An 11,810-nucleotide genomic window follows, 5' to 3' on the forward strand; every position below is an offset into this window, starting at 1 on the left:
TGGGCTGGGGGGTCACCCCTGTACTCACGTGTAGTTGGCCGGGAAGCTGTAGGAAGCGGCCACGTCCATCAGCAGCAGCTGCAGCAGAGCCAGGCACAGGGCGCCGCGAACAGCCGCCATTCCCACACCCTCCGAGCGAGCGGCCGACCGCTCCATTCAACCACACCGCGGGGGCGCGCCGCGCGTCACCGCCCCGCGCGGGCACCGCACCGCACCGCGCGCCCCCGTCGCCAGCCGAGCCCGCGCACGCCACCTCCTCACCCCCGGGGAGCGCGCCACTGACCATCAGAACAAGAGGGAGAGAGATAACCAGGGATAAGGGGAATGAGATAAGGGAGAAAGGAGGAGAGAGACAACCAGGATAAGGAGAATGAGAAAAGGGAGAGAGAGAGATGACCAGGGAAAAGGGGAATGAGAAACGGGAGAGAGGGAGAGAGATAACCAGTGATATGGGGAATGAGAAAAGGGAGAGAGAAGAGATAACCAGGGATAAGGGGAATGCAAAAAGGGAGAGAGAGAGATAACCAGGGATAAGGGAAACGAGAAAAGGGAGAGAGAGGAAGAGATAACCAGGGATAAGGGGAATGAGAAAAGGGAGAGAGAGAGAGAGAGATAACCAGGGTTAAGGTAAATGAGAAAAGGGAGAGAGAGAGAACCAGGGATAAGGGGAATGAGAAACGTGAGAGAGGGAGAGAGATAACCAGGGATAAGGGGAATGAGAAAAGGGAGAGAGAGAGATAACCAGGGATGAGGGCAATGAAAAACGGGAGAGAGGGAGAGAGATAACCAGGGATAAGGGGAATGAGAAAAGGGAGAGAGAGAGAGAGAGAGATAACCACGGACAAGGGGAATGAGAAACGGGAGAGAGGGAGAGAGATAACCAGGGATATGGGGAATGAGAAAAGGGAGAGTGAGTGAGAAAAACAGGGATAAGGGGAATGAGAAAAGGGAGAGTGAGTGAGAAAAAACAGGAATATTGGGAATGGGACACGGGAGAGAGGGAGAGAGATAACTAGGGAAAGGGGAATGAGAAACGGGAGAGAGGGAGAGAGATAACCAGGGATTGGGGAATGAGAAAAGGGAAAGAGGGAGAGAGATAACCAGGGAGACGGGGAATGAGAAAAGGGAGAGAGAGAGATAACCAGGGATAAGGGGAATGAGAAAAGGGAGAATGAGAGAGAAAAACAGGGATAAGGGGAATGAGAAATGGGAGAGAGGAAGAGAGATAACCAGGGATAAGGGGAATGAGAAAAGTGAGAGAGAGAGAGAGATCACCAGGGATAAGGGGAATGAGAAACGGGAGAGAGGGAGAGAGATAACCAGGGATAACGGGAATGAGGAAAGAGAGAGAGAGAGATAACCAGGGTAGGGGAATGAGAAAAGTGAGAGAGGCAGTGAGATAACCAGGTTGAAGGGGAATGATAAAAGTGAGAGAGAGAGAGAAAATCAGGGTTAAGGGGAATGAGAAAAAGGAGAGAGGGAGAGAGAATGAGGGATAAGGGGAATGAGAAAAGGGAGAGAGAGAGAGAGATAACCAGGGATAAGGGGAATGAGGAAAGCGAGAGAGGGAGAGAGATAACCAGGGATCAGGGGAATGAGAAAAGGGCGAGAGGGAGAGAGATAACCAGGGAGAAGGGGAATGAGAAAAGGGAGAGGGGGAGAGAGAGATAACCAGGGTAGGGGAATGAGAAAAGGGAGAGGGGGAGAGAGAGATAACCAGGGATAAGGGGAATGAGAAACGGGAGAGAGGGAGAGAGATAATCAGGGATAAGGGGAATGAGAAACGAGAGAGAGGGAGAGAAATTACCAGGGATAAGGGGAATGAGAAAAGGGAGAGAGCCAGAGAGATAACCAGGGTGAAGGGGAATGAGAAAAGTGAGAGAGAGAGAGAGAGAAAATCAGGGTTAAGGGGAATGAGAAAAAGGAGAGCGGAAGAGAGAATGAGGGATAAGGGGAATGAGAAACGGTCGAGAGGGAGAGAGATAACCAGGGATACGGGGAATGAGAAAATGGAGAGAGAGACATAACCAGGGATAAGGGAAATGAGACAAGGGGAAGAGAGAGATAACTAGCGATATGGGGAATGAGAAACGGGAGAGAGGGAGAGAGATAAGCAGGGATAAGGGGAATGAGAAAGATGGAGAGAGAGAGATAACCAGGGATAAGGGGAATGAAAAAAGTGAGACAGAGAGATAACCAGGGATAAGGGAATGAGAAACGGCAGAGAGGGAGAGAGACAACCAGGGATAAGGGAAATGAGAAAAGGGAGAATGAGAGAGATAACCAGGGATAAGGGGAATGAGAAAAGAGAGAGAGAGAGCGAGATATCCGGGGTTAAGGGGAATGAGAAAAGGGAGAGAGAGCGAGAGAGAACCAGGGATAAGGGGAATGAGAAAAGGGAGAGAGGGAGAGAGATAACCATGGTTAAGGGGAAAGAGAAAATGGAGAGAGGGAGAGAGATAACCAGGGTTAATGGGAATGAGAAAAGGGAGAGATGGAGAGAGAATGAAGGATAAGGGGAATGAGAAAAGGGAGAGAGAGAGAGAGATAACCAGGGATGAGCGGAATGAGAAAAGAGAGAGAGGGAGAGGGATACCAACGGATAAGGGGAATGAAAAAAGAGAGAGAGAGAGAGATAACCAGGGTTAAGGGGAATGAGAAAAGTGAGAGGGAGAGAGATAACCAGGGATTAGGGGAATGAGAAAGGGGCTAGAGGGATGGAGATAACCACGGTTGAGGGGAATGAGAAAAGGGAGAGATGGAGAGAGAATGAGGGATAAGGGGATTGAGAAAAGGGAGAGATACAGAGAGATAACCAGGAACAAGCGAAATGATAAAAGAGAGAGAGGGAAAGGGATAACAACGCATAAGGGGATTGAGAAAAGGGAGAGAGAGAGAGAGGGATAACCAGGGATAAGCGGAATGAGAAAAGAGAGAGAGGGAGAGGGTTAACACTGGATAAGGGGAATGAGAAAAGGGAGATGGGGAGAGAGAGAAAACCAGGGATAAGGGTAATGAGAAACGGGAGAGAGGGAGAGAGATAACCAGGGATAAGGAGAATGAGAAAGTGGAGAGAGGGAGAGAGATAACCAGGGATAAGGGGATTGAGGAAAGAGAGAGAGAGAGAGAGATAACCAGGGTTAAGGGGAATGAGAAAAGGGAGAGAGAGAGAGAGATAACCAGGGATAAGGGGAATGAGAAAAGGGAGATGGGGAGAGAGAGAAAACCAGGGATAAGGGTAATGAGAAACGGGAGAGAGGGAGAGAGATAACCAGGGATAAGGGGAATGAGAAAGTGGAGAGAGGGAGAGAGATAACCAGGGATAAGGGGATTGAGGAAAGAGAGAGAGAGAGAGAGATAACCAGGGTTAAGGGGAATGAGAAAAGGGAGAGAGAGAGAGAGAGAGATGACCAGTGATAAGGGAATTGAGAAAAGGGAGAATGAGAGAGATAACCAGGGATAAGGGGAATGAGAAAAGAGAGAGGGAGCGAGAGATATCCGGGGTTAAGGGGAATGAGAAAAGGGCGAGATGGAGAGAGAATGAGGGATAAGGTGAATGAGAAAAGGGAGAGGGAGAGAGATAACCAGGGATAAGCGGAATGAGAAAGGGGAGAGAGGGAGAGAGATAACCAGGGATAAGGGGATTGAGAAAAGGGAGAGATGGAGAGAGAATGAGGGATAAGGTGAATGAGAAAAGGGAGAGGGAGAGAGATAACCAGGGATAAGGGGAATGAGAAAGGGGAGAGAGGGAGAGAGATAACCAGGGATAAGGGGATTGAGGAAAGAGAGAGAGAGAGAGATAACCAGGGTAGGGGAATGAGAAAAGAGAGAGAGAGTTCACCAGGGATAAGGGGAATGAGGAAAGGGAGAGAGGCAGAGAGATAACCAGGGTGAAGGGGAATGAGAAAAGTGAGAGAGAGAGAGAAAATCGAGGTGAAGGGTAATGAGAAAAAGGAGAGAGGGAGAGAGAATGAGGGAGAAGGAGAATGAGAAAAGGGAGAGAGAGAGAGAGATAACCAGGGATAAGGGGAATGTGGAAAAGGAGAGAGGGAGAGAGATAACTCGGGATAAGGGGAATGAGAAAATGGAGAGACACAGCCAGGGATAAGGGGAAAGTGACCAGGGGAAGAGAGAGATAACCAGGGATAAGGGGAATGAGAAAAGTGAGATAGAGAGAGAGACAACCAGGGTTAAGGGGCATGAGAAAAGGGAGAGAGAGAGAGATAACCAGGGATAACGGGAATGAGAAAAGGGAGAGAGGGAGAGAGATAACCAGGGTGAACTGGAATGAGAAAAGGGAGAGAGAGAGAGAAAACCAGGGTTAAGGGGAATGAGAAAAAGGAGAGAGGGAGAGAGAATGAGGGATAAGGGGAATGAGACAAGGGAGTGAGAGAGAGAGAGAACGAGGGAAGAGGGGAATCAGAAAAGGGAGAGACAGAGACAGATTAACAGGGATAAGGGGAATGAGGGAAGGGAGAGAGGGAGAGAGATAACCAGGGATAAGGGGAATGCGACACTGGAGAGTGGTAGAGTGATAACCAGGGATAAGGGAAATGAGAAAAGAGGGAGAGAGAGACATAACCACGGAGAAGGGGAATGAGAAAAGAGAGAGAGACAACGAGGGATAACGGGAATGAGAAAAGGGATAGAGAGAGAGAGAGAGATAACCAGGGATAAGGTAAATGAGAATAGGGAGAGAGAGAGAGATAACCAGGGCTCAGGGAAATGAGAAAAGAGTGAGAGAGAGACAACCAGCGATAAGGGGAATGAGAAATGGGAGAGAGGGAGAGAGATAACCAGGGATAAGGTGAATGAGAAACGGGAGAGAGGAAGAGAGAATGAGGGATAAGGGGAATGAGAAACGGTAGAGAGGGAGAGAGATAACGAGGGACAAGGGAAATGAGAAAATGGAGAGAGGGAGAGAGATAACCAGGGATAAGGGAAATGAGAAAATGGAGAGAGAGAGACAGAACCAGGGATAAGGGGAATGAGACAAGGGGAAGAGAGAGATAACTTGCGATCAGGGGAATGAGAAACGGGAGAGAGGGAGAGAGATAACCAGGGATAAGGGAAATGAGAAAAGGGAGAGAGAGAGAGATAACCAGGGATAAAGGGAATGAGAAAAGAGAGAGAGAGAGATATCCGAGGTTAAGGGGAATGAGAAAAGGGAGAGAGAGCGAGAGAGAACCAGGGTGAAGGGGAATGAGAAAAGGGAGAGGGATAGAGAAAACCAGGGATAAGGGGAATGAGAAAAGGGAGAGAGCGAGATAACCAGGGATAAGGGGAATGAGAAATGAGAGAGAGGGAGAGAGATAATCAGGGATAAGGGGAATGAGAAACGGGAGAGAGGGAGAGAGTTAACCAGGGATAAGGGGAATAAGAAACGGGAGAGAGGGAGAGAGTTAACCAGGGATAAGGGGAATGAGAAACGGGAGACAGGGAGAGAGATAACTTGGTACAAGGGGAAAGAGAAAATGGAGAGAGAGACACAGCCAGGGATAAGGGGAATGAGACAAGGGGAAGAGGGAGATAACTAGCGATAAAGGGAATGAGAAACGGGAGAGAGGGAGAGAGATAACAAGGGATAAGGGAAATGAGAAAAGGGAGAGAGAGAGAGGTAACCAGGGATAAGGGGAATGAGAAAGATAGAGAGAGAGAGATAACCAGGGATAAGGGGAATGAATAAAGTGAGACAGAGAGATAACCAGGGATAAGGGGAATGAGAAACGGGAGAGAGGGAGAGAGATAACCAGGGATAAGGGAAATGAGAAAAGGGAGAGAGAGAGAGATAACCAGGGATAAGGGGAATGAGAAAGATAGAGAGAGAGAGATAACCAGCGATAAGGGGAATGAAAAAAGTGAGACAGAGAGATAACCAGGGATAAGGGAATGAGAAAAGGGAGATGGGGAGAGAGAGATAACCAGGGATAAGGGGAATGAGATACGGGAGAGAGGGAGAGAGATAACCAGGGATAAGGGGAATGAGAAAGGGGAGAGAGGGAGAGAGATAACCAGGGATAAGGGGATTGAGGAAAGAGAGAAAGAGAGAGAGATAACCAGGGTGTAGGGGAATGAGAAAAGTGAGAGAAAGAGAGAAAATCGAGGTGAAGGGGAATGAGAAAAAGGAGAGAGGGAGAGAGATTGAGGGAGAAGGGGAATGAGAAAATGGAGAGAGAGACAGAGCCAGGGATATGGGGAATGAGACAAGGGGAAGAGAGAGATAACCAGGGATAAGGAGAATGAGAAAAGGGAGAGAAGCAGAGAGATAACCAGGGTGAAGGGGAATGAGAAAAGGGAGAGAGAGAGAGAAAACCAGGGTTAAGTGGAATGAGAAAAAGGAGAGAGGGAGAGAGAATGAGGGATAAGGGGAATGAGACAAGGGAGAGAGAAAGAGAGATAACCAGGGGTAAGGTGAATGAGGAAAGGAAGAGAGGGAGAGAGATAACCAGGGATAAGTTGAATGAGAAAAGGGCGAGAGGGAGAGAGATAACCAGGGATAAGGGGAATGAGAAACGGGAGAGAGAGAGAGAGAACCAGGGATATGGGGAAAGAGAAAAGAGAGACAGAGAGAGAGACAACCAGGGTGAAGGGGCATGAAAAAAGGGAGAGAGAGAGAGATAACCAGGGATAATGGGAATGAGAAAAGGGAGAGAGGGAGAGAGATAACCAGGGTGAAGTGGAATGAGAAAAGGGAGAGAGAGAGAGAGAAAACCAGGGTTAAGGGGAATGAGAAAAAGGAGAGAGGGAGAGAGAATGAGGGATAAGGGGAATGAGACAAGGGAGTGAGAGAGAGAGAGAACCAGGGATGCGGGGAATCAGAAAAGGGAGAGACAGAGACAGATTAACAGGGATAAGGGGAATGAGGGAAGAGAGAGAGGGAGAGAGATAACCAGGGATATGGGGAATGAGAAAAGGGCGAGAGGGAGAGAGTTAACAAGGGATGAGGGGAATGCGACACTGGAGAGAGGTAGAGTGATAACCAGGGATAAGGGAAATGAGAAAAGAGGGAGAGAGAGAGATAACCACGGAGAAGGGGAATGAGAAAAGAGAGAGAGATACAAGTCGGGATAACGGGAATGAGAAAAGGGAGAGAGAGAGAGATAACCAGGGGTAAGGGAAATGAGAATAGGGTGAGAGAGAGAGATAACCAGGAATAAGGGAAATGAGAAAAGAGTGAGTGAGAGACAACCAGCGATAAGGGGACTGAGAAACGTAAGAGAGGAAAAGAGAATGAGGGATAAGGGGAATGAGAAACGCTAGAGAGGGAGAGAGATAACCAGGGATAAGGGGAATGAGAAACGGGAGAGAGGAAAAGAGAATGAGGGATAAGGGGAATGAGAAACGGTAGAGAGGGAGAGAGATAACCAGGGATAAGGGGAATGAGAAGATGGAGAGAGGGAGAGAGATAACCAGGGATAAGGGAAATGAGAAAAGGGAGAGAGAGAGAGATAACAAGGGATAAGGGGAATGAGAAACGGGAGAGAGGGAGAGAGATAACCAGGGATAAGGGAAATGAGAAAAGGGAGAGAGAGAGAGATAACCAGGGATAAGGGGAATGAGAAAGATAGAGAGAGAGAGATAACCAGCGATAAGGGGAATGAAAAAAGTGAGACAGAGAGATAACCAGGGATAAGGGAATGAGAAAAGGGAGATGGGGAGAGAGAGATAACCAGGGATAAGGGGAATGAGATACGGGAGAGAGGGAGAGAGATAACCAGGGATAAGGGGAATGAGAAAGGGGAGAGAGGGAGAGAGATAACCAGGGATAAGGGGATTGAGGAAAGAGAGAGAGAGAGAGAGAGATAACCAGGGTGAAGGGGAATGAGAAAAGTGAGAGAAAGAGAGAAAATCGAGGTGAAGGGGAATGAGAAAAAGGAGAGAGGGAGAGAGATTGAGGGAGAAGGGGAATGAGAAAATGGAGAGAGAGACAGAGCCAGGGATATGGGGAATGAGACAAGGGGAAGAGAGAGATAACCAGGGATAAGGAGAATGAGAAAAGGGAGAGAAGCAGAGAGATAACCAGGGTGAAGGGGAATGAGAAAAGGGAGAGAGAGAGAGAAAACCAGGGTTAAGTGGAATGAGAAAAAGGAGAGAGGGAGAGAGAATGAGGGATAAGGGGAATGAGACAAGGGAGAGAGAGAGAGAGATAACCAGGGGTAAGGTGAATGAGGAAAGGAAGACAGGGAGAGAGATAACCAGGGATAAGTTGAATGAGAAAAGGGCGAGAGGGAGAGAGATAACCAGGGATAAGGGAATGAGAAACGGGAGAGAGAGAGAGAGAACCAGGGATATGGGGAAAGAGAAAAGAGAGATAGAGAGAGAGACAACCAGGGTTAAGGGGCATGAAAAAAGGGAGAGAGAGAGAGATAACCAGGGATAATGGGAATGAGAAAAGGGAGAGAGGGAGAGAGATAACCAGGGTGAAGTGGAATGAGAAAAGGGAGAGAGAGAGAGAGAAAACCAGGGTTAAGGGGAATGAGAAAAAGGAGAGAGGGAGAGAGAATGAGGGATAAGGGGAATGAGACAAGGGAGTGAGAGAGAGAGAGAACCAGGGATGCGGGGAATCAGAAAAGGGAGAGACAGAGACAGATTAACAGGGATAAGGGGAATGAGGGAAGAGAGAGAGGGAGAGAGATAACCAGGGATATGGGGAATGAGAAAAGGGCGAGAGGGAGAGAGTTAACAAGGGATGAGGGGAATGCGACACTGGAGAGAGGTAGAGTGATAACCAGGGATAAGGGAAATGAGAAAAGAGGGAGAGAGAGAGATAACCACGGAGAAGGGGAATGAGAAAAGAGAGAGAGATACAAGTCGGGATAACGGGAATGAGAAAAGGGAGAGAGAGAGAGATAACCAGGGATAAGCGAAATGAGAATAGGGTGAGAGAGAGAGATAACCAGGACTAAGGGAAATGAGAAAAGAGTGAGTGAGAGACAACCAGCGATAAGGGGAGTGAGAAACGGGAGAGAGGAAAAGAGAATGAGGGATAAGGGGAATGAGAAACGCTAGAGAGGGAGAGAGATAACCAGGGATAAGGGGAATGAGAAACGGGAGAGAGGAAAAGAGAATGAGGGATAAGGGGAATGAGAAACGGTAGAGAGGGAGAGAGATAACCAGGGATAAGGGGAATGAGAAGATGGAGAGAGGGAGAGAGATAACCAGGGATAAGGGAAATTACAAAATGGAGAGAGAGAGACATAACCAGGGATAAGGGGAATGAGACAAGGGGAAGAGAGATATAACTTGCGATAAGGGGAATGAGAAACGGGAGAGAGGGAGAGAGATAACCAGGGATAAGGGAAATGAGAAAAGGGAGAGAGAGAGAGATAACAAGGGATAAAGGGAATGAGAAAGATAGAGAAAGAGAGATAACCAGGGATAAGGGGAATGAAAAAAGTGAGACAGAGAGATAACCAGGGATAAGGGGAATGAGAAACGGGAGAGAAGGAGAGAGACAACCAGGGATAAGGGGAATGATAAAAGAGAGAGAGATATATATCCGAGGTTAAGGGGAATGAGAAAAGGGAGAGAGAGCGAGAGAGAACCAGGGTGAAGGGGAATGATAAAAGGGAGAGAGATAGAGCAAACCAGGGATAAGGGGAATGAGAAACGGGAGAGAGGGAGAGAGATAACCAGGGATAAGGGGAATGAGAAAAGGGAGAGAGCGAGATAACCAGGGATAAGGGGAATGAGAAATGGGAGAGAGGGAGAGAGATAATCAGGGATAAGGGGAATGAGAAACGGGAGAGAGGGAGAGAGTTCACCAGGGAGAAGGGGAATGAGAAACGGGAGAGAGGGAGAGAGTTAACTAGGGATAAGGGGAATGAGAAACGGGAGACAGGGAGAGAGATAACTTGGGACAAGGGGAATGAGAAAATGGAGAGAGAGACACAGCCAGGGATAACGGGAATGAGACAAGGGGAAGAGGGAGATAACTAGCGATAAGGGGAATGAGAAAAGGGAGAGAGAGAGAGATAAGCAGGGATAAGGGGAATGAGAAAGATAGAGAGAGAGATAACCTGGGATAAGGGGAATGAAAAAAGTGAGTCAGAGAGATAACCAGGGATAAGGGAATGAGAAATGGCAGAGAGGGAGAGAGACAACGAGGGATAAGGGAAATGAGAAAAGGGAGAATGAGAGAGATAACCAGAGTTAAGGGGAATGAGAAAAGGTAGAGAGAGAGAGAGATAACCAGGGATGAACGGAATGAGAAAAGAGAGAGAGGGAGAGGGATACCAACGGATAAGGGGAATGAGAAAAGAGAGAGAGAGAGAGAGAGAGAGATAACCAGGGTTAAGGGGAATGAGAAAAGGGAGAGGGAGAGAGATAACCAGGGATTAGGGGAATGAGAAACGGGCTTGAGGGAGGGAGATATCCACGGTTAAGGGGAATTAGAAAAGGGAGAGATGGAGAGAGAATGAGGGATAAGGGGAATGAGAAAAGGGAGAGAGACAGAGAGATAACCAGGAACAAGCGGAATGATAAAAGAGAGAGAGGGAAAAGGATAACAACGGATAAGGAGAATTAGAAAAGGGAGAGAGAGAGAGATAACCAGGGATAAGCGGAATGAGAAAAGAGAGAGAGGGAGATGGTTAACACCGGATAAGGGGAATGAGAAAAGGGGGAGAGAGAGAGACAACAAGGGTTATGTGGAATGAGAAAAGGGAGAGAGAGAGAGAGATAACTAGGGATAAGAGAATGAGGAAAGGGTGAGAGGGAGAGAGATAACCAGGGATAAGGGAAATGAGAAAAGGGAGAGAGAGAGAGATAACCAGGGATAAGGGGAATGAGAAAAGTCAGAGAGAGAGAGAGAGATAACCAGGGTTAAGGGGAATGAGAAAAGGGAGAGAGAGAGAGAGAGAGAACCAGGGATAAGGTGAATGAGAAAAGGGCCAGAGGGAGAGAGATAACCAGAGTGACGTGGAATGAGAAACGGGAGAGAGGGAGAGTGATAACCAGGGATAAGGGGAATGAGAAAAGGGAGATGGGGAGAGAGAGATAACTAGGGTTAAGGGGAATGAGAAACGGGAGAGAGGGAGAGAGATAACCAGGGTTAAAGGGAATTAGAAAAGTGAGAGAAAGAGATAGAAATAATGTTGAGGGGAAAGAGAAAAGGGAGAGAGAGAGAGAGATAACCAGGGTTAAAGGGAATGAGAAAAATGAGAGAAAGAGAGAGAGAAATAATCAGGGATAAGGGGAATAAGAAACGGGAGAGAGCGGGAGAGATAACCAGGGATAAGGAGAATGAGAAACGGGAGAGAGGGGAGAGATAACCAGGGATAAGGGGAATGAGAAACGGGAGAGAGGGAGATCGATAACCAGTGAGAAGGGGAATGAGAAAAGGGAGAGACAGAGATAACCAGGGGTAAGGGGAATGCGAAACGGGAGAGAGAGAGAGAGATAACCAGGGATAAGGGGAATGAGGAAAGGGAGAGAGAGAGAGAGAGAGAGATAACCAGGGTTAAGGGGAATGAGGAAAGGGAGAGAGAGAGAGAGAGAGAGAGAACCAGGGGTAAGGGGAATGAGGAAAGGGAGAGAGAGAGAGAGAGAGAGAACCAGGGGTAAGGTGAATGAGAAAAGGGAGAGAGGGAGAGAGATAACCAGGGTGAAGTGGAATGAGAAACGGGAGAGAGGGAGAGAGATAACCAGGGAAAAGGGGAATGAGAAACGGGAGAGAGGGAGAGAGATAACCAGGGATAAGGGGAATGAGGAAAGAGAGAGAGAGAGAGATAACCAGGGTAGGGGAATCAGAAAAGTGAGAGAGAGAGAGAGAGATCACCAGGGATAAGGGGAATGAGAAAAGGTAGAGA

General features: G+C 48.0%; 1 protein-coding gene across 2 annotated transcripts in view; it reads right to left on the reverse strand.

Moving 5' to 3' along the window:
• Window positions 1–158, reverse strand: part of cacna2d2a (calcium channel, voltage-dependent, alpha 2/delta subunit 2a) — a 1,119,650-nt gene extending 1,119,492 nt beyond the window's left edge. For both annotated transcript variants that reach the window (XM_067999049.1, XM_067999048.1), the window contains exon 1: window positions 29–158. In XM_067999049.1, coding sequence (XP_067855150.1) covers window positions 29–156 — 128 coding nt within the window. In that variant the 5' untranslated portion in view covers window positions 157–158. The remainder of the gene's footprint in view (window positions 1–28) is intronic.
• Window positions 159–11,810: the final 11,652 nt, after the last annotated feature.

This window comes from Heptranchias perlo, chromosome 17, assembly GCF_035084215.1.
Source record: "Heptranchias perlo isolate sHepPer1 chromosome 17, sHepPer1.hap1, whole genome shotgun sequence".
NCBI lineage: Eukaryota > Metazoa > Chordata > Chondrichthyes > Hexanchiformes > Hexanchidae > Heptranchias > Heptranchias perlo.